At 46.2% G+C, this 27,158-nt stretch overlaps 1 protein-coding gene across 2 annotated transcripts; it reads right to left on the bottom strand.

The window, feature by feature from the left end:
- Nucleotides 1-5,911: 5,911 nt before the first annotated feature.
- Nucleotides 5,912-25,704, bottom strand: dhcr7 (7-dehydrocholesterol reductase). 2 transcript variants are annotated; one of them, XM_078415523.1, is made up of 9 exons: nucleotides 25,568-25,704; nucleotides 25,285-25,380; nucleotides 17,563-17,674; nucleotides 16,873-17,095; nucleotides 15,385-15,475; nucleotides 13,135-13,348; nucleotides 12,329-12,533; nucleotides 12,101-12,232; nucleotides 5,912-10,391 (listed from the first exon to the last, which is right to left on the bottom strand). In XM_078415523.1, exons 3-9 carry the CDS (start codon nucleotides 17,667-17,669, stop codon nucleotides 9,927-9,929), a joined length of 1,437 nt encoding a protein of 478 aa, XP_078271649.1. In that variant the 5' UTR covers nucleotides 17,670-17,674; nucleotides 25,285-25,380; nucleotides 25,568-25,704; the 3' UTR covers nucleotides 5,912-9,926. The 2 variants fall into 2 exon arrangements, with proteins under 2 accessions (XP_078271649.1, XP_078271650.1); XM_078415524.1 differs by lacking the exon at nucleotides 25,285-25,380 and having other exon boundaries at nucleotides 25,568-25,682.
- Between the last annotated feature and the right edge of the window lie 1,454 nt (nucleotides 25,705-27,158).

Genomic DNA, 27,158 nt, shown 5'->3' on the forward strand with positions numbered 1-27,158 from the left:
CTACGCTCCAAAGAATAAAGACCCAACCTGTTCAACCTCTCTCTGTAGCTTAAGTGCTGAAACCCAGGCAACATTCTAGTAAATCTCCTCTGTACCCTCTCCATTTTGTCGACATCTTTCCTATAATTTGGCGACCAGAACTGCACACCATACTCCAGATTCGGCCTCACCAATGCCCTGTACAATTTTAACATTACATCCCAACTTCTATACTCGATGCTCTGATTTATAAAGGCAAGCATACCAAACGCCTTCTTCACCACCCTATCCACATGAGATTCCACCTTCAGGGAACAATGCACAGTTATTCCCAGATCCCTCTGTTCCACTGCATTCCTCAATTCCCTACCATTTACCCTGTACGTCCTATTTTGATTTGTCCTACCAAAATGCACCACCTCACACTTATCAGCATTAAACTCCATCTGCCATCTTTCAGCCCACCCTTCCAAAAGGCCCAAGTCTCTTTGTAGACTTTGAAACTCTACTTCATTATTAACTACACCACCTATCTTAGTATCATCTGCATATTTACTAATCCAATTTGCCACACCATCATCCAGATCATTAATGTGAATGACAAACAACAGTGGACCCAACACAGATCCTTGGGGTACTCCACTAGACACTGGCCTCCAACCTGACATACAATTGTCAACCATTACCCTCTGGTATCTCCCATTCAGCCATTGTTGAATCCATCTTGCAACCTCACTATTAATACCCAACGATTTAACCTTCTTAATCAACCTACCATGTGGAACCTTGTCAAATGCCTTACTGAAGTCCATATAGACAACATCCACAGCCTTGCCCTTATCAATTTCCCTGGTAACCTCTTCAAAAAATTCAAGAAGATTAGTCAAACATGACCTTCCAGGCACAAATCCATGTTGACTGTTTCTAATCAGGCCTTGTTTATCCAAATAATTATATATATTGTCCCTAAGTATCTTTTCCATTAATTTTCCCACCACAGATGTCAAACCAACAGGTCTATAATTGCTAGGTTTACTTTTAGAACCTTTTTTAAACAAAGGCACAACATGTGCAATGCGCCAATCTTCCGGCACCATCCCCGTTTCTAATGACGTTTGAAATATTTCCGTCATAGCCCCTGCTATTTCTGCACTAACTTCCCTCAATGTCCTAGGAAATATCCTATCAGGACCTGGAGACTTATCCACTTTTATATTTTTCAAAAGTGTACATACCTCCTCTTCTTTAATCCTCATAATTTCCATCACTACTCTACTTGTTTCGCTTACCTCACATAATTCAATATCCTTCTCCTCGGTGAATACCGAAGAAAAGAAATTGTTTAATATCTCCCCCATTTCTTCCGGCTCAGCACATAGCTGTCCACTCTGACTCTCCAATGGACCAATTTTATCCCTCGCTATCCTTTTGCTATTGACATATCTGTAGAACCCCTTGGGGTTTACTTTTACATTACTTGCCAAAGCAGCCTCATATCTTTTTTTCGCTTTTCTAATTTCCTTCTTAAGATTCCTTTTACATTCTTTATATTCCTCAAGAACCTCATTTACTCCCTGCCGCTTATATTTATTGTATATCTCCCTCTTTTTCCGAACCAAGTGTCCAATTTCCCCGGAAAACCACGGCTCTTTCAAATTATTATTCTTTCCTTTCCACCGAACAGGGACATAAAGACTCTGTACTCTCAAAATTTCACCTTTAAATATCCTCCATTTCTCTATTATATCCTTTTCATAAAACAAAAAGTTCCATTTCACTCCTTTTAAATCCTTTCTCATCTCCTCAAAATTAGCCTTTCTCCAATCCAAAATCTCAACCCTTGGTCCAGATTTGACCTTCTCCATAATTATATTGAAACTAATGGCATTATGATCACTAGACCCAAAGTGCTCCTCAACACATACCTCCGTCACCTGACCCGACTCATTTCCTAACAGGAGGTCCAACACTGCCCCTTCTCTGGTAGGTACCTCTACGTATTCCTGCAAAAAACTATGCTGCACACATTTTACAAACTCCAAACCATCCAGCCCTTTAACAGAATGTGATTCCCAGTCTATATACGGAAAATTGAAATCACCCACAATCACTACTCTGTGCTTACTACTAATATCTGCTATCTCCTTACATATTTGCTCTTCCAATTCTCGTTCCCTATTTGGCGGTCTATAATACACCCCTATAAGTGTTGCTAAACCTTTCTAATTTCTGAGTTCCACCCAAACAGCCTCCCTAATCGAGCTTTCTAGTCTGTCCTGCCAAAGCACTGCTGTGATATCCTCCCTGACAAGCAATGCAACACCCCCACCTCTTGCCCCTCCGATTCTATCACATCTGAAACAATGAAATCCTGGAATATTTAATTGCCAATCGCAACCCTCCTGCAACCATGTTTCACTGATCGCCACAACATCATACTTCCAGATGTCAATCCAGGCTAAGCTCATCCACCTTTCTTACAATGCTCCTAGCATTAAAATATACACATTTAAGGGACCCATCATTTCTTATTCTCAGTTTATTTCTTTTCACTTCTTTCTCTCCTACATATTGGGTCTGAGTGTTTCCCTTTTCTGCCTCCTGCCTCACACACTGCCTATTAGCTATCTGTGTTTGAGTCCCTCCCCCCAACTGTACTAGTTTAAAGTCTCCGCAATTACCTTAGCAAATCTCCCCGCCAGGATATTGGTTCCTCTCAGGTTCAGATGCAACCCGTCCTTTTTGTACAGGTCATACTTCCCCCAGAAGAGGTCCCAATGATCCAGAAACTTGAATCCCTGCTCCCTGCACCAGTTCCTCAGCCACGTATTTATCCTCCACCTCACTCCATTCCTATTCTCACTATCGCGTGGCACAGGCAGTAAGCCTGAGATTATTGCTTTGGAAGTCCTTTTTTTAAACTCTCTTCCTAGCCCCCTAAATTCTCCTTTCAGGACCTCTTCCCTTATCCTACCTATATTGTTGGTACCTATATGTACCACGACCTCTGGCTCCTCTCCCTCCCCTTTCAGGATATCCTGGACACGCTCAGACACATCCCGGACACCGGCACCAGGGAGGCAAACCACCATCCGGGTCTCCCGACTGCGTCCACAGAATCGCCTATCTGACCCCCTCACTATAGAGTCCCCTATTACTATCGCTCTCCTCTTCCTTTCCCTACTCTTCTGAGCAACAGGGCCGGACTCCTTGCCAGAGGCCCGGGCACCGTCGCTGCCCCCAGGTAGGCTGTTCCCCCCAACAGTACTTAAACAGGAGTACTTATTTCCAAGGGGTACAGCCACCGGGGTACTCTCTAGTCCCTGCCTCTGCTCCTTGCCCCCCCTAACCGTGACCCACTTGTCTACCTCCCGTGGTCTTGGAGTGACCACCTCTCTGTAACTCCTCTCTATAACCTCCTCACTCTCCCTGACCAGACGGAGGTCATCAATCTGCCGCTCCAGGTTCCTAATACGGTCCCTTAGGAGCCCCATCTCGTCGCACCTGGCGCAGATGTGGATGTCTGGAAGTCTATCAGACTCCCAGATTCCCCACATCCGACACCCAGAACAATAAACTGCCCTGGCACTCATACTCCCCACACAAAGCCCCATGCTCGGTTTCTAAACCTACCGCCCCCCGGCCGCTGCTCCAATCGCTCCAACTGCCCACCCAAAAGAACTGAGTGATCTCCTGGGAGAGGCGAAAAACCGGATTAAAAACCCAGGCCAATTTGGGGAAAAAAAATCCGGGAAATTCCTCTCCGACCCCAAGCTAGGCGATCGAAACTTGTCCGGGAGATCACACAGGTCTTACTCCTTACTATCCCCACACAATACTTCCCAAGCAACACAGCTTGGTGCTGCTGCTGCTACTGCTGCTGCTGATTGCTGCTGGAGGAAAGGAATAGGCGACGTTCCAGGTTGAGACCCTGCCTCAGACTTGAAAAGGACTGGAATGGGACGTGGGAGAAGGGGAAATGGGTGCATAGCCAGTCGGGGTACAGTGAAGAGAGGGGGTAAATGAAGAAGGGGGGGGGGGGGTTGGATCTGAATTGTGCAGATATTAATTTTCCAGAACAGTAGATGGCACCAGAGTGCACATTTCTTTGAACGAGAACATACAGCGTCGACCACTGGCCTATTCACTTGCCCCTGTATCAAGAGTACAGAATTTACTGAGTTGTCGAGCAAAGGAGATTTGGAAAATATTAAACTGAACAAACAGTTGAGTCGACAAAGGCTGTGCACCAATTGCTGGTATATGGGACCAGTGTAAATGGGTAAAAGGTTTGTTCCTGTGCTGCATGGTTCTGTAACTTAACGGCCCTCTGAAATGCAAGAGGACAAAAGAGAATATTTTCAAATTAGTCTAGAGAGATGCAGCAGGAACAATATGTCGAAGACAGTCGGGTGATACAGCATGGAAACAGGCCGTTCGGCCCACTGGTTCCACGCCAACCACACTAGTTCTATGTTATCCCACTTTCTCATCCACTTAGTAAACATTAGTGGCAATTTACAGAGGCCAATTAACCTGCAGACCCACACGTCCTTGGGATGCAGGAGGAAACCAGAGCACCCAGAGAAAATCCATGAGGTCACAGGTAGAACGTGCAAACTCCACACACACAGGCAGCACCCGAGATCAGGACAGAATCCGGGTCTCCGGCGCTGTGAGGAAGCAGCTCTACCACCCTCTCAGATAATTGCATGGTTTATCTTGGATATTGTTATTGGTTTATTATTGGCAGGCTGAAGCAGAATCACGACCCAAAATGACACCTATCCATGTTCTCCAAACATGCTGCCTGACCGCCGGGTTACTCCAGCCTTTCGTGTCCTTTTAGACAATAGACAATAGGTGCAGGAGGAGGCCATTCTGCCCTTCGAGCCAGCACCACCATTCAATGTGATCATGGCTGATCATTCTCAATCAGTACCCCGTTCCTGCCTTCTCCCCATACCCCCTGACTCCGCTATCCTTAAGAGCTCTATCTAGCTCTCTCTTGAATGCATTCAGAGAATTGGCCTCCACTGCCTTCTGAGGCAGAGAATTCCACAGATTCACAACTCTCTGAGTGAAAAGGTTTTTACCTCATCTCCGTTCTAAATGTCCTACCCCTTATTCTTAAACTGTGGCCCCTGGTTCTGGACTCCCCCAACATTGGGAACAAGTTTCCTGCCTCTAACGTGTCCAACCCCTTCATAATCTTATATGTTTCGATAAGATCTTTTGTGTATTAACCAGCATCTGCATTCCTTATTTCTACACAAAGTGCTGGGGTAACTCAGCGGGTGAGGTGGCATCTCGGGAGAGCATGGATAGGTGATGTTTCGGGTCGGGACTCTTCAAATTGGCATAATTGATGGAAACAAACAATTCTAAAAGAGAACAGAATCCGTGCCAACAATTTACAATTTTACCAAGTCAATTAATCTACAAACCCATACAACCTTGGAATGTGAGATGCAACCGGAGCACCCGGAGAAAACCCACGCAGGTCACGGGGAGGGCATACAAACTCCGTACAGACAGCACCCGTACTCAGGATCGAACCCGGGTCTCTGGCGCTGTAAGGCATCAACTCTACCACTGTGCTACCGTGCCACCCACAGAGCACCTGAGAAACTGAGCGGCAATTTTTATAAACACAAAGAGTGGTGGGTACATGGAATGTGCTGCCAGAGGAGGTAGTTAAGGCAGGTACTATCACAGTATTTAAAAGACATTTGGACAGGATAGGTTTAGCGGGATATGAGACAAACGCAGGCAGGTGGGACTAGTATTGATCGAGCATGTTGGTCGGCGTGGGCAAGTAGGGACAAAGGGCCTGTACCACGCTGTGTGACTCGGTGACACTGAAAAACAACATTGTGAAGGTAAAATCCAACCAGATACATTTAATAATAATATTCATTTATTGTCATTGCAACGAGTACAACGAAATTAAAAAATAGCCAATCCAGTCATAAGATCCACACTAGAAACATCTGGAGTCGGAGTTATTAATGGAATAAAACTGATGTTTGCAAAGCATATTTTATTTAAACAATTTACAATGACTCAACATTGAATAGAATCAACACAGAAATAAATTGGGAGGCAATGCTAATTTGCACAGTCCCAATATCCAAGGCAGTTTGCCACCAGCAAAAGATTTTCACTTGTACCTCTGCACACGTGACAATAAACTTAAACTCAACATCTTTGTTAACTTGTGCTCGTACAGTCCATAATAACTTATGATCCTTGCCTTTCTTCCCTCAAACTCGACAAAGAGTACATACCATCTTGACTATTTGCAATCAAAATCGAAAGGGCAATTTGAAATCAAGACCAATATTTTCCAGGAATTATAAATATCACACAAAGTATCTTTGAGTTCACAAAAGTCAAAACAAAAGCAACACTTTGGAAATGATCTTGAATTCTATTTCCATGAATTTTAGGCAGTTATTTATAGGAGAGGCCTGTCTGTGAATAGTTACCCAATTGGTTTACTGACGGCCTTTAGGGACATCTCCTGTCTTTCCCTGCCCTGATCTATATTCTAGAGATACAGCACGGAAACAGGTCCTTCAGCCCACCGAGTCCGCGCTGACCTGCGTTCACTCCCCATACACTAGCACTACCCTACACAATGTGGACAATTTACAAATTTACTGAAGCCAATTAATCTACAAACCTGTACGTCTTTGGAGTGTAGGAGGAAACCAGAGCACCCGAAGAAAAAACCCACGCGGTCACAGGAAGAACATAAAAGCACTGTACAGACAGCGCCTGTAATCAGGTTCGAACCCGGGTCTCTGGCGCTGTAGGGCAGCAACTCTACCGCTGCGCCACCGTGCCGCCCTACATGTGACTCCCAGACCCACCAATGCATTTGGCTCTGATCTGTCTCCTCAGTTCAGGGGCAATTTGGGGCAGACAATAAGTGCTAGTGATGTCTACATACCACGAACAAATAAATGTTTAAAATACACATTTAAGTCTACTGACCATAGACTCTTTGCAGAGCAGGGTAGAGGAAAAGTTAATTTTTTTTCAGTATTTCTAGAAATCTTCTCCAAAATAACGAATTGTCCAGGAAATAAACAAACTTGCTATTTCTTGGACAGATATAAAGTGCTGGAGTAACTCAGCAAGTCAGGCATTATCTCCAGAGGACATGGATAGTCAATGTCCATGTCCTCCAGAGATGCTGGCTGACCTGCTGAAGTACTCCAGCACTTTGAGTTCTATTGCAAGATTCCAGCATCTGCAGTTTCTTATGTCTACATGGTATTTCCTGGTATATTTTGGTGTCAATACTGGCCGAACAAAGCTTTATTTTCAGCAGTTATTTGCAAGCACACAACAAATCCAAAATGTGCTCATTGATTGATGTACTCAGGTTCTTCCTGACCTAAGTAGACATGTTTCCTGCTCATTTGCAGCTTGTGTATAATGTCAATTTAGTTTAGAGAAACAGTGCAGAAACAAACCCTTCGGCCCACCGAGTCCGCACCAGCCAGCGATCCCCGCGCATTGACACTATCCTACACCCACCAGGGACAATTTTACATTTATACCAAGCCAATTAACCTACAAACCTGCACGTCTTTGGAGCGTGGGAGGAAATCGAAGATCTCGGGGAAACACGGACATGGGGAGAACGTACAAACTCCGCACAGACAGCGCCCGTAGTCAGGATCGAACCCGGGTCTCTGGCGCTGTGAGGCAGCAACTCTACCGCTGCGCCACCGTGCTTTCCTAAATTTAGATCCCTGATGGATTACCAAAGGCACGACTGGCACAGAAAACAGCTGTAAAATAAAAGTGAGGTTAAAAATGGGAATTTTGTCAGCTTGTTTCATTCAGTTGCCGCACTGCTTATGCCCACGTTAGATCAGCACACAATTGATTTGGCGCTCAATATCTTTCAGAATTCCTTATAAGCTAGTTACACAGGCATGGAGCTTGGAAACAGGCCCTTCTGCCCATCTCATGCCTGCCTGACTGAGATTCCCGATGTCAACTAGTTCCATTTGCTCACATTTGGCCTATAATTGCTCTAAAGCTATCCAATCCATGTCCAAATATCTTTTAAATGTTGTGGTACCCAACTACCTCCTTTGCCAGTTCTGTCCATATACCTACCACGCTCAGTGGAAAATCTGCCCCTTAAGTCCTTTGGTACCTGTATTTCAAAAGCAGGGAGGTTATCTGTGCTCCCCATCGTTCATCAAATAATTTTGCAAAAAAGCAGATTATCTGTCGTTTTTCATACTACAGGGTACCTTGAAAGAAGGCTGACATATTTCTGAGAATGTAATTTATATGATTTGTTTAGTTTAGTTTCGAGATACTGTGCGGAAACAGGCCCTTCAGCCCACCGAGTCCGCTCCAACCTGCTATCTCCATACACTAGTACACCAGGACTACCCTACACACTAGGGACAATTTACAATTTTTACCGAAGCCAAATTAACCTACAAACCTGCAAGTCTTTGGAGTGTGGGACGAAACCAAAGGTCCTGGAGAAAACCCACACTGTCACGGGGAGAACGTACAAACTCCGCACAGACAGCAGCCGTAGTAAGGATGGGACTCGGGTCTCTGGCGCTGCAGGGCAGCAACTCTACCGCTGCGCCACCGTGCCGTCCTGTATTTAATTGACTGTAAACCGGATTTCCAGAGGCTGTAAAAGACTCTTATATACTTGCAAAACAAAACAGAAAATGCTGGAAACACACAGCAGATCAGACTGCATCTGTGGGAAGAGAAAAACGTAAATGTTTAAGGTCAGAGACCCTTCGTTGCAAGTGAAAGAGAGACAAAAGACGCCAGGGAGGGTGGGTGTCTTTAAAAGTCTCAGTTGGTTTCTAGTTTGCTCTCTGGCAGTGGGGAGGAGTTGGTTTCACCTGCCTGACATGCCAAGTATGAACTCCCACGCTCCATTTTGCAACTCACGCCTATTTTTCTCGGCCTCTCACATTCCCACTCTCCAATTAGTTTAGGGATACAGCGTGGAAACACGTCCTTCAACCCAGATAATTTACTCATACAAATAGATAAGATCAGATAAATCTTTTAAAATTAAGAAGCTAACCTTTGGAAGATGTGTGCATTTTCCATTTTGTTTAATGTAATTTTGCAAGACGAACATTTAATTCAAAGTAGATAAGGTGTGTATTACTGATCCATTAGCGATGGAAGCTCTTTATACTATCACTGATGAACAATGACATTGATCAATTATTTATTCTCACGCCTCGTAATTTTGGTGCAACTGTGAAAATTTCAATCAATAACATTCAAATTAAAATTCTTAAAGTGATTTTTTTTTGGTCAAAATTATTCAGAATTAAATTCTGCCAACACACATTTGACCACAATGTTCACTGTTTATTAAATGCCATTACGGACAAATTATTTTTAACACTTTCGTCAATCAGATTGGGGAAGTTTGCACGTTCCCTCATCGGTTCTTGATCAAAGATGTGCGGGTTCAAAGACTAATTACCCCCATGTACAATTGCCCCCAGTGTGCAGGGAGTGGATGCAAACAGAACTAGTGTGAATGGGTGATCCACTGTTAGTGTGGACTCGATGGGTCGAATAACCTGTTTCAATGCTTTTATCTTAAAATCAATCAATTATCAAAAATGCGTGTATCAAATTTTATAAATATGACCGTATTTCTGTTCTAAAAAGTTAATATAATGTGACGTGCTCAGGTAATTTCTCCTGCTAAGCATTTGCAGCATTTTGGGGTTTTTTTCTCTCCCTCGGTATTTTCCTTCCATATTTATGCATGTTTGGAATTTTTAAGGCATGGTCTTCATTGTGGTGAACAACACCAATTCAAAACGCTTACACGGAATTTCGGCTGGGAAACTTACTTTGTTTGCCTCAAGAAAATCAAGCCTCGGTGAAAATTCACGCGGAACGCTTAGAGAGTCCTAAAATATTCCGGGTAGGAGACGGTAAGCCACCGCGTCCGTGTAGCGCCTCCAGTCGTTGCCGTATTTACTCAAGCATCGATGCTCGTCCCTGATACAGCGGTGGATCAGCAGGATAGACATGTAAACAATGTAAAAATATGGCAGGAAGTGTCCAAATCCACAAGCCAAGCAGTAGGAGAGGGAGCCCATAAGGTCGCCGGTGTAGTTGAAATGGCGCGCCAAGCCCCAGAAGCCGGAGATCATGAGCTTGCTGTGGTGCTTCGTGCCGTCGATGGACAAGTAGGTGCATTCAATGTACTCCGGCTTCCTCCCCCAGATCCTGCAGCTCCCCCCCGTGCGCCGGAACAGATCCTTCTGGTGATTGGTCATCCTGAAGATGTAGTAGCCAATCAGCCCCAAGAGCAGGACACCAATGGCGTTGGCCGTTGAGAGCTGGACTGGGTTGTAGACCAAATACAGACCCTGCAATGAAGAAGTGACCATCAGCTTCCAACTTAGAATGGCTAACATACAGAACATAGAAACATAGAAAATAGGTGCAGGAGTAGGCCATTCGGCCCTTCGAGCCTGCACCGCCATTCAATATGATCATGGCTGATCATCCAGCTCAGTAACCCGTACCTGCCTTCTCTCCATACCCCCTGATCCCTTTAGCAAAAAGGGCCCCATCTAACTCCCTCTTAAATATAGCCAATGAACTGGCCTCAACTACCTTCTGTGGCAGAGAATTCCACAGTCTCACCACTCTCTGTGTGAAGAAATGTTTTCTCATCTCGGTCCTAAAAGACTTCCCCTTATCCTTAAGCTGTGACCCCTGGTTCTGGACTCCCCCAACATCGGGAACAATCTTCCCGCATCTAGCCTCTCCAACCCCTTAAGAATTTTATATGTTTCTATAAGATCCCCCCTCAGTATAGAATACAGCACAGAAATAGGCCCTTCAGCCCACCATGTCCAACATAATGCCAAGATAAACCAACCTCATGTGTAAGAAGGAACTGAAGATAAGACACAAAATGCTGGAGTAACTGGGCGGGACAGGCAACATCTCAGGAGAGAAGGACGTTTCGGGTCGAGACTGAGACTAATTCAATCTCATCTGCCTGCATGCGATCTCTATCCTCTTAAATGCCACTAATGTATCTGCCTCCACCACCACCCCTGGCTGTGAGTTCCAGCACTCACTACTCTCTGTGTAAAAACAACTTGCACTACACATCTCCTTTAAACTTTTCCCCTCTCACCTTAAAGCCATGCCCTCTAGTTTTTGTAATTTCCACGCTGGATAAAAGGTTCTGACTGGTAGAAGGACAGAAAAGTGTGGGACTGCCAATGCTGGCTCGTACGATATATTCAAGATTAGGGGATAATAGTCATTGTTAATATTTGGTAGGTTTGGGAATTTTCCCCATGAAACGACATCGACACAATTATACCACCCGAGCTGCTAGGTTACCCCAACACTTTCGTGTTCCACGCAAGATTCCAGCATCTGCAGTTCCTTGTGTCTACACAGCTATACCTGTGTTGGACTGTCTTTTGTTTCATTGTTCTTTATGAGGAAAAAACACATTATTTTCCCATCAAGGTGAGAGGGGAAAGATTTAATAGGAATCTGAGGGGCTACTTTTTCCACACAGAGGGCGGTGGGTGTATGGAACGAGCTGCCGGAGGAGGTAGTTGAGGCAGGTGCTATCATAACATTTAAAATACATTTGAACATGGATAGGAAAGGTTTAGAGGAATATGGGCCAAATGCAGGCACTGTGCAGCACAGTGGCACAGCGGTAGAGCTGCTGCCTTACAGCACCAGAGACCAGGGTTCGATCCTGACTACGGGTTTTGTCTGTATGGAGTTTGTACATTCTCCCTGTGACCTGCATGGGTTCTTCTCCGGGTCATCCAGTCTCCTCCCACACTCCAAAGACGTGCAGGTTTGTAGGGGTTAATTGGCTTTGGTAAAATTGTAAACTGTCCCTCGTGTGTACAGGGTGCTTGTGTACAGGGTGATTGTGGACTTGGTGGGCTGAAGGGCCTCTATCTCTGAAGTCTAAAGTCAAAGTCCAAAGATGGGACAGATGTAGATGGGACATGTTGGTCGGTGTGGGCAAGTGGGGCGGAAGGACCCGTTTCCATGCTGTGTGGCTCTATGAATTGGTCAACAGCCTCACCTGTAGAGTGTAAAGGTAGGGCAACCACACACAGTCTCCCCAACCCAGGTACCAGCCAAAGTGGTCGTGGCAAATATCGATCGTCTTTAGGTACCAGGACTCATTCCAGAAGAAATCCAGCACATAAATGGCCTGTGGGGTATAATCAGTCAATCTCATTACGTTGAACGCTACTTTCAAAGAAAGAAGACACTGAACCATTTCACGAAGAACTACAATATCTCCCACCTGCAGCACGTTTACTAAGATCATTGAATTGGTCACTTGGCCGTACAACTCCCGCTGTTTGGCAGCAAAGGAAAGATTGATCAGGGTCCACGCCACGATGCCGGGACGGCCATTGAAGAACAGCTTGAAGTCAAACCACTTTCCAATCCGTGGATTAAATTCAATCCCCATCATGTAGTCGTAGAAAAAATTGCCGGTGAACTTACTGAAGGGAAGAAGTAAACAAGTTCAAAAATTCTACTTTCGATTTAACAGGGACTGCAAAGTAACTCAATTAAGTTTTAATCAAGCTCTGGTCTGGATCACAGAGAAACACGGAACTGCAGATTTCTAGCTCAGAGATACAGCGCGGAAACAGGCCCTTCTGCGCACCGAGTCCGCGCCGACCAGCGATCCCCGCACATTCACACCATCCTACACACTGGGGACCATTTACAATTTTACCGAGGCTAATTAACCGACAAGGCTATACGTCTTTGGAATGTGGAGGAAACCGGAGAACCTGGAGAAAACCCACGCAGTCACGGGGAGAACATGCAAACTCCGTACATACAGCACCCGTGGTCAGGATTGAACCCGGGTCTCCGGCGATGTAAAGGTTGCAGCTCTACCACTCGTTCTCCCCATGACCTGTGTGGATTTTCTCTGGGATCTCCAGTTTCCTCCCATATTCCAAAGATGTACAGGTTTGTCGGTTTATTGGCTTGGTATAATTGTAAATTGTTCCAAGTGTGGACTCGGTGGGTCAAAGGGCCTGTTTCCACGCTGTATCTCCAAGCTAAACAATTTGCAGACTAAATTCTTACCAATCACTTGCATTGGAGGGGAAGAAATATGCCTTCAGCATGGCAAACGTTGCCACCACATAGCCTAGGATGTTGGCACACCACAGCAGAGGAATCCAATGGTCAAATATAATGGTGGGCGAGAACCAATGAAGATAGTTGGCATTAGCAAACCAGAGAGCATGGGTGATGATCCATGCCTGAAGTCCATTGACTTCATATTTATTGATCAGTCCTGTAAAGTAAAGGCATTTTGCTGAGGATTAACATGTTTCTAAAAAGCATTGCACTAATCACTTACAACGAGATACAACGATCACCGATACACTAGTTCTACTAGTGTAAGAAAATAACTGCAGATGCTGATACAAATCGAAGGTATTTATTCACAAAATGCTGGAGTAACTCAGCAGGTCAGGCAGCATCTCAGGAGAGAAGGAATGGGTGACGTTTCGGGTCGAGACCCTTCTCCAGTCTGAAGAAGGGTCTCGACCCAAAACGTCACCCATTCCTTCTCTCCTGAGATGCTGCCTGACCTGTTGAGTTACTCCAGCATTTTGTAAATAAATACCTTCCACTAGTTCTACTCTTCACACGAAGGGCAATTTACAAAAGCCAATTAACTTGCACATCTTTGGAATATAGGAGGAAACCGGACCACCCGGAACGTGATAAACAAGATTTAGTTTTGAAGTTCTGATTTATTTAATTACTTGAATTTATATTTTCTCGTTTCGCCCGTGGGATTTGATCAATGAACCAGCTCCCAGTCCAATAACTTAACCATTGTACGACCACTTCCTCACACCCTTCCCCGACAGATTCTTAACCAATAACAAACTTAAATGTGCTTAATACCTTTCATAAAGCAAATTATTTAAACATTTTAGCCTTCCTCCAGCAGAATTGAACATTGAACCACAAGAAGGGTCTCGACCCGAAACGTCACCCATTCCTTCTCTCCTGAGATGCTGCCTGAGTTACTCCAGCATTTTGTGATACCTTCGATTTGTACCAGCATCTGCAGTTATTTTCCTACACTATTGAACGATAAGAGTTATTAACTGTGCAGTTGTCCAACTGTTTGGTCAAGGAGGAAAGTTCAATGAGGAGGGAAATGTGGAGGTTGAGAGTTTTAGGGAGGCGAACTATTTGAACATAATTACTACCCCTCAAATGCACTTCACTGCCTGTTAAGATCTATGAGACCATGAAGGAATATGAGGAATCTCTATGAATTCATGTCAATTCAAGGCTTTTTTAACGCAAGTACAGTCGTACAGCATGAAAACAGTGCCTTTGTCCCAACTTGTCCATGGCAACCAAAATGTCCCATCTAAGCTAGTCCCATTTGCCTGCATTTGGTCTGTATCCCACGAAAACTTTCCTATCCATGTGACCGTCCAAGCATCTTTTAAATGCTGTTCTAGTCCCTGCCTCAATTACCTCCTCTGGCAGCTCATCCCATACACCCACCACCCCTTTGTGGGGACCATATCTGGAAGTATCAATGCACTTTTCCTGCAATCGATGTACTTTAAGAATTCAATACCCAAAAATCATCTTTAGTGTTGACTTTAGAAAATAAAGAATCTCTTTCACGCACAAATGAGTGGTGGTTGTGGACCAAGTTGTGGGCGGTCACGGTGGCGCAGCGGTAGAGTTGCTGCCTTACAGTGAATGCAGCGCCAGAGACCCGGGTTCGATCCCGACTACGGGTGCTGTCTGTGCGGAGTTTGTACGTTCTCCCCATGACCTGCGTGGGTTTTCTCCGAGATCTTCGGTTTCCTCCCACACTCCAAAGACGTGCAGGTTTGTTGGCTAACGGACTTGATAAATGTAAAAATGGTTCCTCATGTGTGTAGGACAGTGTTAGTGTGCGGGGATCACTGGTCGGTGCGGACCCGGTGGGCCGAAGGGCCTGTTTCCGCGCTGTACCTCTAAACTAAACTAAAATTAAACACTGGATTGATAACCTAGGTGTTGTTGCATGTTTAATGTTATCAATCACTGCTGAGGAACAGTGAAAAACCTTTGGGAGACTAGTGTAAATGGGGCATGCTAGTTGGCGTGGGCTAGTTGGGCTGAAGGGCCTGTTTTCAAACTGCATTACGCAGTGTTAGTGTTTTGAGTTAGTAAAAAATCCTCAAATGTAATTTCCATCAAGTTGTCTTCCTATCTACTTTAATGGTTGAACTTCTATTGTCTGTGGCAAAAAGCATTCAATCAAAGCAGAATGACATTGTGAGTGTTTCATAAGGTTGATCTTACCTGCAGGAGTGCGTGCGCCATCTTGCACCCCCCCTATGTAGCCCAGCAGGAACTTGTGACAAACATCCGGCACGCACAGATACAAAAACACCTGCAATTCATGGCCAGAAAATAAAGCCTAAGTAAGTTGCATGAAGCCATTTTGAACGGGTATGAGTCAGAGAGTCACGTTGCACAAAAACAGGTCCTCCAGCCCATCTTGAACCATGCCAACCAAGGTGCCCCATCTAAGCTAGTCTTCTTTGCCAACAATGACAAAGTGTGGCACGGTGACGCAGCAGTAAAGTTGCTGCCTCACAGCGCCAGAGACCTGGGTTCGATCCTGACTACATACAGGTGCTGTCTGTATGGAGTTTGTACGTTCTCCCCGCGACCACATGGGTTTTCTCCGGGTGCTCCGGTCTCCTCCCACGTCCTAAGACGTGCAGGTTTGTAGGTTCATTGGCTTCTGTAAATTGTCCCTAGTGTGTAGGATAGTGCTAGTTTACGAAGTGCCAGTTTACGTTTGTCGAAGTGGACACGGTGGGACGAGAGCATCCTAACGCATGGCATCCCTGTGTGGTACCTCAGCTGCACGGAGGCAGAGAGGAGAGCTCTTCAGCGGGTAGTCCATAGAGCTCAGAGGACCATCGGAACACAGCTACCAGCCTTGGAGGGCATCTACAACGCACGATGCCTCAGAAAAGCCACCAGCATTCACAAAGACTCCTCACACCCCTGCAACAGTCTGTTCGAAATTCTACTTTTGGGCAGACGCTACAAGGCCTTCTACGCCCGCACCTCCAGACTCAGGAACAGCTTCATCCCCAGGGCCATAGCTGCCATGAACCGGTCCTGCTGAGCCGGATGGTCACATCGCACAGTGAACCGGCACAGACCTACTTGAACTTTATACTGTTTTAAATCTGTTTCTAATTTTGTTTCACTGGGTTGTATAAATTAATACTGATTAGCTAATTGATTTATTGCATCGTATGGGAGGCGCATTCCCAATCTCGTTGTACCCCTGTACAATGACAATAAAGATATATTGTATTGTATTGTATTGTATTGTATTGTATTGTATTGTATTGTATTGCATGAGCCTGTTTCCACGCTGTATCTGTAACGTCTAAACGTTAACTCAGCAGGTCAGGCAGCATCTCTGGAGAACATGGATAGCTTGAGTTTGGTTTATTATCACGTGTACTGCTGTACAGTGAAAAGCTTTTGTTGCGTGCTAACCAGTCAGCGGAAAGGAAATACATGATTACAATCGAGCCATTTACAGTGTATAGATACATGATAAACGGAATAACGTTTAGTGCGAGATAAAGTCCGATCAAAGACAGTCTGAGGGTCTCCAAGGAGGTTGATAGTGGCTCAGGACTGCTCTCCAGTTGTTGGCAGGGCAATGTTTTGGTCGGTGACGTTTCGGCTCAGGAAATGTTGCGTGCCAAGGTGCTTGGACATAGTTCAGAGCCAGCAGGGCAGCGAAGAGAAACGTACCTGAAAGCAGACCCAGAGGGCGTAGATTCCAGCGGCAGTCCCACTGAACGATGGAGCTCGCCCCCAGATGTCACCGACGCTGGTCTTGCCTGAGTACACACTGAGGAGAGGGCCGGAGAGAGCGCACTGGAACTGGTCACAGGACATCACGAAGTAGAACACGATTAATGGCGCAAACAGGAGGAGAAAGACGACAGACGCCAGCGAAAACCAATCGACTTCCCTGTGAAAAACAAAAGCACAGGCATGTGGCCCCCTGAGGTGAGATCCCACCACCAACCCCAGCACCTGGTACCTGCCCCAACACCAACCCCTCACATATTTGGTTGTTTACTTTCATTTGGTTTTGAGATATAGCACGGAAACAGGCCTTTCGGCCCACCGAGTCCGGACTGACCAGCGATCCCCATACATTAATATTATACACAAGGGACAATTTTACACTTATACCAAGCCAATTAACCTACAAACCTGCATGTCTTTGGAGTGTGGGAGGAAACCGAAGCACACGGAGAAAACCCACGCAGGTCATGGGGAGAACGTACAAACTCCGTACAGACAGCGCCAGTAGTCGGGATCAAACCCGGGTCTCCGGCGCTGCAAGTGCTGTAAGGCAGCAACTCTACCGCTGCGCCACCGTGGCGCCCTAGCGGGATCTAGAATCTGTGGTCGTTATGTCCATTTTCTTACCAGGCTCGACCCCATTGCCCCAGCTGTTCCTTCTCACCCGGACCAACTCCATTCCCAGAGTCTTTCCTTTGCCTCTTCACGGCTCCTGAAGACTGTGTCTCTCTCATGGTGCCTGTAACGAAACGACAGTGAGCTGAAAAGGTTGTTTTGTGTGGAAACAGAAGCAGCGTTATTATTCACAACATCTTTGGAAGCCTGTTGCATAAACAGGGCATTGCGGTTGCTAAATTGGTACCGACATTCTGAGTCAAGTGAGGACTCGACAGGCTCTTCAACCCACCTTGTCCGTACCGACCATCTTTGTCCTTGAATCGCACAAAATGGAGCTGGAAGCAATAACAACCCTTGTGTGCTGTGTAATCTACTATTCCTGTTAGCTACTATTCCTGCAATATGTGTAAGCTACTATTATCTGTGGAATTCTCTGCCTCAGAAGGCAGTGAAGGCCAATTCTCTGGATGCTTTCAAGAGAGAGTTAGATAGACCTCTTAAAGATAGCGGAGTCAAGGGATATGGGGAGAGGGCAGGAACGGGGTATTGACTGTGAATGATCAGCCATGATCACAATGAATGACGGTGCTGGCTCGAAGTTCCAAATGGCCTACTCCTGCACCTATTGTCGATTGTCTATTCCTCTCAGTGTAAACTACTGTTACTCTTGCGACACTGCAACGTCGCCAGGGCAACGGGCCTTCACCGTCAGGTCAAGAACCCCGCACTCACAAGCCGGACCTTAGAAATGGCAAATCTGTGTACTGTCTCAGTGTACTGCTGCGATAAACTTGTCCTGTATCCAAGATGTTTATCTATGCTTCAAAGTGCTTATATATAGCGATACTTGTACTGAACTGTATACAAATAAAGGACCGTTGTACCGTTAAGAGGTTTCCACCCCTGGGAGAGTCTCGGACCAGAGGCCACAACCTCAGAATAAAAAGGACGTACCATTAGAAAAGAGATGAGGAGGAATTTCTTTAGTCGGAGGGTGGTGAATCTGTGGAATTCATAGCCACAGACGGCTGTGGAGACCAAGTCAATGGACATTTTTAAGGCAGAGATAGATACATTCTTGATTAGTACAGGTGTCAGGGGTTATGGGGATGAAGGCAAGAATGGGGTTGAGAGGGGAAGATAGATCAGCCATGAGTGAATGGCAGAGTAGACTCGATGGGCCGAATGGCCTCATTCTGCTCCCAGAACTTATGAACTTGTGCTTACAGGATGTATAGTAGGATTGTTACTGATGTATGCTAAAAGGGAATTTCACTCTGCCTAGGTATTTGTGACAATTAAGTACCATTAAATCACTGCACCAGTAAGAGGACCTCCAAGGAAAACAGACTAGAAACATCAACTGAGGGTAGTTACTAAAATGAAATACCTTTGAAATGCCTTGCTTTACAAATCCTAAAATCTATGGTGAGAAGGATGAGAGGAGATCTTATCGAAACGTATAAGATTATTAAGGAGTTGGACACGTTAGAGGCAGGAAACATGTTCCCAATGTTGGGGGAGTCCAGAACAAGGGGCCACAGTTTAAGAATAAGGGGGAGGCCATTTAGAACTGAGATGAGGAAAAACCTTTTCAGTCAGAGAGTTGTAAATCTGTGGAATTCTCTGCCTCAGAAGGCAGTGGAGGCCAATTCTCTGAATGCATTCAAGAGAGAGCTAGATAGAGCTCTTAAAGATCACGGAGTCAGGGGGTATGGGGAGAAGGCAGGAATGGGGTACCGATTGAGAATGATCAGCCATGATCACATTGAATGGCGGTGCTGGCTCGAAGGGCCGAATGGCCTCCTCCTGCACCTATTGTCTATTGTCTATTGTACAATAACCAAGCCCAGATGAACCAGGAACAAGGACGTGAAGATGCTGATTGAAACAAAAGGGCATAAAGTGCTGGAGTAACTCTGCAGGTCAGACAGCATTTCTGGAGAACTTGGATAGTTTAGTTCTTATGATACAGCGCGGAAACAGGCCCTTTGGCCCACCGAGTCCGCACCGACCAGCGTTCCCAGCACACGAACACTATCCTACACTCGCTGGGGACAATTTACACTTATACCAAGCCAATTAAGCTACAAACCTGTACGTCTTTGGAGTGTGGGAGGAAACTGGAGCACCCGGAGAAAACCCACGCTGTCACAGAAAGAACGTACAAACTCCGTACAGAAGTACCCGTAGTCGGGATCGAACCCGGGTCTCTGGTGCTACAAGGCATACTCTACCACTGTGCCACCATGTCAGACAGGTGAGGACAACATTCCAACAAGGGCTGGGATACCAAACATGTGCACGTCTGAAGAAGGGTCCCGACCCAAAACTGCATCTATCGATTTTCTCCAGAGATGCTGCCTGACCCGCTGAGTTACTCCAGCACTTTGTGTCCACCTTTGGTATAAACCGGTACCTGCAGTTCTTTTTTATTACATCGAAAATGCTTTCTGACCGCACACTGGCACAGCGGTAGTCTTGCCACACCAGAGACCTGGTTTCGATCTTGACTACGGGTGCTGTTTGTGCAGAATTTGTACATTCTCTCCGTGGCTGTGTGGGTTTTCTCCGGGTGCTCCGGTTTCATAGAAACATAGAAAATAAGTGCAGGAGGAGGCCATTTGGCCCTTCGAGCAACCACCACCATTCATTGTGATCATGGCTGATCATCCACAATCAGCAACCTGTGCCTGCCTTCTCCCCATGTCCCTTGAGTCCACTAGCCCTCAGAGCTCTATCTAACTCTCTTTCAAATTCATCCAGTGAATTGGCCTCCACTGCCTTCTGTGGCAGAGAACTCCACAAATTCACAACTCTTTCTGGGTGAAAAAGTTTCTTCTCACCTCAGTTTTAAATGGCCTCCCCTTTATTCGTAGATTGTGGCCCCTGGTTCTAGACTCTCCCGACATTGGGAACATTTTTCCTGCATCTAGCTTGTCCATTCCTTTTATAATTTTATACGTCTCTATAAGATCCCCTCTCATCCTCCCAAACTCCAAAGATGTACAGGTTTGTAGGTTAATTGGCTTTTGTAAATAGTGTAGGATAGTGCTGGTGTATGATGTCAAACTAATCTTGATTTGTTTTTACACAATTGATGTTCGGCCTCTGATCTTGCAGCAACAGTGAACTCTGAGCTCTGAACTGAAGGCCAGACCAACTTCACCCCTGACTCAGCAGAAAATATTTCACTTGTCAACTATTTCACAAGTTGTGAACTAAACCATCATCCGACCAGAATTGTGGTTCAGTATTTTGGACACCACATCTGAGGAAGGATGTGCTGGCTCTGGAGAGGGTCCAGAGAAGGTTTACAAGAATGATCCCAGGAATAAGCAGATTAACATATGATGAGCATTTGACAGCACTGGGCCTGTACTAGTTGGAGTTTAGAAGAATGAGAGGGGACCTCATTGAAACGTACAGAGTAGTGAAAGGTTTGGATAGAGTGGATGTGGAGAGGATGTTTCCACTAGTGGGAGAGTCTAGGACTAGAGGTCACAGCCACAGAATTAGGGGACATTCCCTGAGGAAAGAGACGAGGAAGAATTTCTTTAGTCAGAGGGTGGTGAATCTGTGGAATCCTTTGCCAAAGAATGCTGTGGAGGCCAAGTCAATGGATATTTTTAAGGCAGAGTTGGATAGATTCTTGATTAGGAAGGGTGCCAGTGTTTATGGGGAGAATGCACGAGAATGGGGTTGAGAGGGAAAGATATATCAGCCATGATTGAATGGCGGGGTAGACTTGATGGGCCGAGTGGCCTAATTCTGCTCCTGTCACTTATGATCTTGTGACCAGAAGCTTAGTTTGTGTTGTGGCAAGCTGTGGTTTGATCGATTTTTATCACCTGACTGGGAGTTCTGTTGTACTGTTTACGAAAGTGCCTTGCCATGGAAAATTTCAGAACACAAAGAAATGCAATCAAGCAATTTTAACCTTGTTCAGGCAACTGCATTGTCAGACAGTGAAATTACTCAGAAGAAACGACTTTAAAAAGAACCCTGTAAGAACCTTCGGCACTTTTCAAACCAATAATTTCACCACAATAGACACAAAAAGCTGGAGTAACTCAGCGGGACAGGCAGCATCTCTTGAGAAAAGGAATAGGCGACATTTTGGGTCAAGACCCTTCTTCAGACTCGACCTGAGATGTCACCCATTCCTTCTCTCCAGAGATGCTGCCTGTCCCGCTGAGTTACTCCAGTTTTTTGTGTCTATCTTCGCTAAGAATGCGACACAGCAGGCAAAATCTGCTCTCCACCAAGGCAACATGTTTGGGCAAGTCCAACATGGAAGAAGTGGCTTGGGGCTTGGCGGAAAGCGACCGTGCTGGAACAAGGCATCCTCACTGGAGCGCCGGAAGTTGGTCACGACCGAGTCCGCCAACAGGAGGAGTCGAGTAGGTGTGCCAAGGCTGTGTCGCAAGCTAAACAGGGCCAGTGGATGAGATGGGAGAGTGTGGAAAAGCGGAAGATCAGCTGGAAGGACATGTGGGAGATGGAGGCGAGCAGGATACGCTTCCTCATTCGGGCAACCTATGATGTCCTTCCTAGCCCAAAAAATCTCAACCAATGGCTGGGCGAAGATCCATCATGCCCCCTGTGTTCAACACCAGCCACACTTGGGTGTAAAGTGAGCCTCTGCCAAGGACGGTAAACCTGGAGACATAATCAAGTGCTCAAATGCCTGGCAGCGACTCTGGAAAGCAGGAGAACAACCAACAATGCCCTGCCGCCCGGAACAACCAACCCAGTTATGCCAATTGCCTTTGTTCGGGAGGGGGAACAAAAGCAATGGAAAATTCCACCAAGGACAAGGTTTGGACAGCTGGAGGCAGCCCGGGACTGGCAGATGCTGGTGGATGTGGACCTACGGCTTACAGTTCCATCAGAGATAGCCATCACCAACTTGAGGCCTGATCTTGTCCTCTGGTCCAACTCTCAGCGCATGGTGTATTTTGTGGAGCTCACAGTCCCTTGGGAGGATGCTGTGCAGGAAGCCTTCGAAAGAAAGAATCTGCGATATACAGAGCTTGCAGCGGAGGCAGAACAGCGGGACTGGAGAGCAAAGATCTGCCCGGTAGAAGTTGGATGTCGAGGATTTGTGGCAACATCTACCGTAAGACTGATGAAGGACCTGGGGATCAGCGGACAAGCCCTACGCCAGGCTATCAAGGAAACATCAAGGGTGGCAGAGCAGAGTAGCCAGTGGCTCTGGCTGAAGAGGAAAGACCCCATGCAGATGCAGAGGGGGGTGGTTCTGGGACGCCAGAATTCACTGCTGAGCCTACTGGAGACGTCGTGGGTCCAATCAGCGAAACGTTGATGAAAGTAGGTGCCCACTTGATAACCCCAATGACGTGTCTGCCCAGCCTTTCTCAACATCGGAGGAGCATAAGCCTCCCATCACCACCGGGAGCAAGTTGACATTTGGCACTTTGGATTTCTAACATCTTGTCCCGTGTATTTGGAAACATTCGGTTTACGAATAAAGGACAGGCCATTTAGGACTAAGATGAGGAAAAACTTTTTCACCCAGAGAGTTGTGAATCTGTGGAATTCTCTGCCACAGAAGGCAGTGAAGGCCAATTCACTGGATGTTTTTAAGAGAGAGTTAGATATTGCGCTTTGGGCTAACGGAATCAAGGGATAAGGGGAAAAAGCAGGAAAGAGGTAGTGATTTTGGATGATCAGCCATGATCATATTGAAAGGCGGTGCTTGTTCGAAGGGCCAAATGGCCTACTCCTGCACCTTTTTTCTATGTTTCTATGTTAAACCAGCATCTGCAGTTCCTTCCTTCCAAGAGGTTGGGATGTTATGTTACAATTGTACACAATAGACAATCGACAATAGGTGCAGGAGTAGGCCATTCGCCCTTCGAGCCAGCACCACCATTCAATGTGATCATGGCTGATCATTCTCAATCAGTACCCCGTTCCTGCCTTCTCCCCATACCCCCTGACTCCGCTGTCCTTAAGAGCTCTATCTAGCTCTCTCTTGAATGCATTCAGAGAATTGGCCTCCACTGCCTTCTGAGGCAGAGAATTCCACAGATTTACAACTCTCTGACTGAAAAAGTTTTTCCTCATCTCCGTTCTAAATGGCCTACCCCTTATTCTTAAACTGTGGCCCCTTGTTCTGGACTCCCCCAACACTGGGAACATGTTTCCTGCTTCTAACGTGTCCAACCCTTTAATAATCTTATATGTTTCGATAAGATCCCCTCTCATCCTTCTAAATTCCAGTGTATCTAAGCCTAGCCGCTCCAGTCTTTCAACATACGACAGTCCCGCCATTCCGGGCATTAACCTAGTGAACCTTCGCTGCACGCCCTCAATAGCAAGAATATCCTTCCTCAAATTTGGAGACCAAAACTGCACACAGTACTCCAGGTGCGGTCTCACTAGGGCCCTGTACACGACACTGGTGAGACCACACTTACAGTATTGTGTTCAGTTTTGGGAACTCTGCTATTGGAAAGGTGCCATTCAGCTGGACTGGGTGCAGAGGAAATCTCTGAGAATGTCGTCAAAGACTGAAGGGCCTAAAATACAGGGAGAGGCTGTATGAGGCTGCAGTGACTCAATGGCAGTCAATAAATGGAAAACCATGACCATCTGTTCTTTTTGAACAGCTGCACAATTTTAGTCTTCATTTGGCACTAACGAACAATCTATCCCAAGGGTTATCCCAATTATCACAAGTCCCTGAAGTAGGGGTCCCAACGTGAAACATCGCCCATCCATGTCAATTTCAACATTTCCTAAATTCCTTGGTGAGATTTAAACTCAACGAGTTAAAAATTGTGAGCTTTCTTCAGCCTCTCCATTTCCCAGATGCTACCTAGTGTTTACTTTAGTTCTTAATATCTTGTGTTGTTGAATGCTAATTATTATGTCTAACACACCCAAGGAGATTCTCATTTGCTCGCCCGATGACATGACCACTGCCCTACGCCTCGGTATGGCATCTGCTTCCTTTCCAACTAGATTTCTGTTGGATTTCTCTGAACTGTTGCACGTTTTTTACACAAGCTGCACGTCTTTTGTTTTTGAAAGCATGCAACTAACTGCATGCCTTATGAACCTCGGCGTTAAAGACAACAATCTTTACAGTGCACGGTTCAATGCAGAGGCGAGGTTGTTTGAAACAGAAATACACCGGTGATAGAACAGTAGAGTAACCAACCCCTGGGCGTCTCAAATCCGGTTTCGTGCACACAAGAAAATGTATATATAATGGAGCCTTTGAGTGTGTAAGCGTGATCTGTCAAAGTTAACTCCACCCTCACAATGGTTGACAGCCAGAAAAACATGCAAAGCGAACATTTAAACCGCTGCAAACAACCACTGCATCTGGTGCAAATAATGCTTTAAATTCTCCTGGCTGATGAAGGAACCCCATCTTTAAAACATGCACCCTTTCCCCCCCCCCAGCTTCCAGGTCAGAGAAACATCAGTAAGGTGGAGCAGGAAGGGAACTTGCACCGAGGCTGGGCGACAACGAAAGATGGACACAAACAGCTGGAGCGGCTACAGGGGTTCAGACAGCCAGGCAGGGCATCTCTGGAGAGAAGGAGGAATGGGGGTGGGTGAATGTTCTTCAGACTGAGAGTCAGGGGGTGGGGAGGGGGAGGGGAGAGACACAGAGATATTGGAGCAACAGAGATGTTTGACTCCAAGGCAGACAAAGAAGAAAGTGTCTGCGATCCGAGACGTCAGCCATACCTTCTCTCCAGAGATGTTGCAGTTGTTCCAGAGGTTACTCCAGCATGTTGGGTCTTGCTACACTTCCACGGGGGGGATACCCAGCGCCCGCAGTTCCTTTCCCAGACAAGGTGAGAGATGCAAAAACCGTTAAGAGATTACAATTGTCGCATTTAACAGAACGGTTGTGTGTTTGTGTTGTGTGTGTGTGTTGTGTGTGTGTGTGTGTGTTGTGTGTGTTGTGTGTGTGTGTGTGTAATGTATTGTGTGTTATGTGTGATGTGTGTGTCAGTCGCAGTCTTACCTGGCTGTGCGCTGTGCGGCAAATGCCCTTGTGTGCTTTGTGCTGTAATGGATCAGTGCAGACTGCAAGGAGGGAGGGAGGTTGTCTCGTAGCCCGGTGCTCTGTGACTGTCTGATCACCTCCCAGCCCCAGCGCTCCACTGATCTCACACAGTGATGGGCGTATCCACTGGTAGCTATTGGCCGCTGGTCCTGAGACCATTGCATGGTGTGATTCCCCCTCCAGTGGCTGCAAAGATGCTGCTGAAAAGGGGAGAGGAGGATAAAGACATAAGGTTATTAAGGGGTTGGACACGTCAGAGGCAGGAAACATGTTCCCAATGTTGGGAGAGTCCAGAACCAGGGCCCACAGTTTAAGAATAACATTTAGAACTGAGATGAGGAAGAACTTTTTCAGTCAGAGAGTTGTGAATCTGTGGAATTCTCTGCCTCAGAAGGCAGTGGAGGCCAATTCTCTGAATGCATTCAAGAGAGAGCTAGATAGAGCTCTTAAGGACAGCGGAGTCAGGGGGTATAGGGAGAAGGCAGGAACGGGGTACTGATTGAGAATGATCAGCCATGATCACATTGAACCAGCCAACAAGGATGGTCTCGAAGCCCTCCGTTTCTTCCTCGACCGTAGAACCAGACAAACTCCCTCTATCTTCCTGTCTCCACCTATATCCTTCCTTTGTCCCGCCCCCCTGACATCAGTCCGAAGAAGGGTCTCGACCCGAAAAGCCGCCATTCCTTCTCTCCTGAGATGCTGCCTGAGCTGCTGAGTTACTCCAGCATTTTGTGAATAAAAACCTTCGATTTGTACCAGCATCTGCAGTTATTTTCTTATACATTGAATGGCGGTGGTGGCTCGAAGGGCCGAATGGCCTACTCCTGCACCTATTGTCTATTGTCTATAAAACTTTTTCAGTCAGAGAGTTGTAAATCTGTGGAATTCTCTGCCTCAGAAGGCGGTGGCCAATTCTGAATCAGAATCAGAATCACCTTTATTGTTATCCAAAAAAAACAAGTCTTTTGGACGAAATTCCGTCACCCACAGTCCAACAATAAGAGCAATAAAAATAAGCAATAACGCTCACACAATCACAAACCAACACAAAACAAACAAACAAAAACATCCATCACAGTGAGTCTCCTCCGGTCACCTCCTCACTGTGATGGAAGGCCAGAATGTCTTTTCTCTTCCCCTGCCGTCTTCTCCCGCGGTCAGGCTGTTGAAGTTGCCACGTTCCAGGCCGCGCCGGATGGTGAAAGGTCCGCAGCGGGCCGACCCAAGCCCATTTTGGAGGCCAATTCTCTGAATGCATTCAAGAGAGAGTTAGATAGAGCTCTTAAGGATAGCGGAGTCAGGGGGTATGGGGAGAAGGCAGGAACGGGGTACTGATTGTGGATGATCAGCCATGATCACATTGAATGGCGGTGCTGGCTCGAAGGGCCGAATGGCCTCCTCCTGCACCTATTGTCTATTATCTATTGAACAACCGAGAAAGCTCAACCTGGTGGGGGCAACGATACATGCAAAGGGCACGATGCATGCATCAGTCTGAAGAAGGGTCTCGACCCGAAACGTTTCCCATTCCCTCTCTCCAGAGATG

This window comes from Rhinoraja longicauda, chromosome 18 (assembly GCF_053455715.1).
Source record: "Rhinoraja longicauda isolate Sanriku21f chromosome 18, sRhiLon1.1, whole genome shotgun sequence".
Lineage (NCBI taxonomy): Eukaryota > Metazoa > Chordata > Chondrichthyes > Rajiformes > Arhynchobatidae > Rhinoraja > Rhinoraja longicauda.

What these genes read in the sequence shown, in the direction of transcription:
- dhcr7 (XM_078415523.1), bottom strand. Translation starts at nt 17,669, where the DNA reads ATGAGAGAGACACAGTCTTCAGGAGCCGTGAAGAGGCAAAGGAAAGAC. An exon ending in GGGCAATGGGGTCGAGCCTG is followed by an intron (nt 17,096 to 17,562) that starts GTAAGAAAATGG and finishes TGTTTTTCACAG; the next exon opens with GGAAGTCGATTGGTTTTCGC. An exon ending in TGGCGCACGCACTCCTGCAG is followed by an intron (nt 13,349 to 15,384) that starts GTAAGATCAACC and finishes TTTACTTTACAG; the next exon opens with GACTGATCAATAAATATGAA.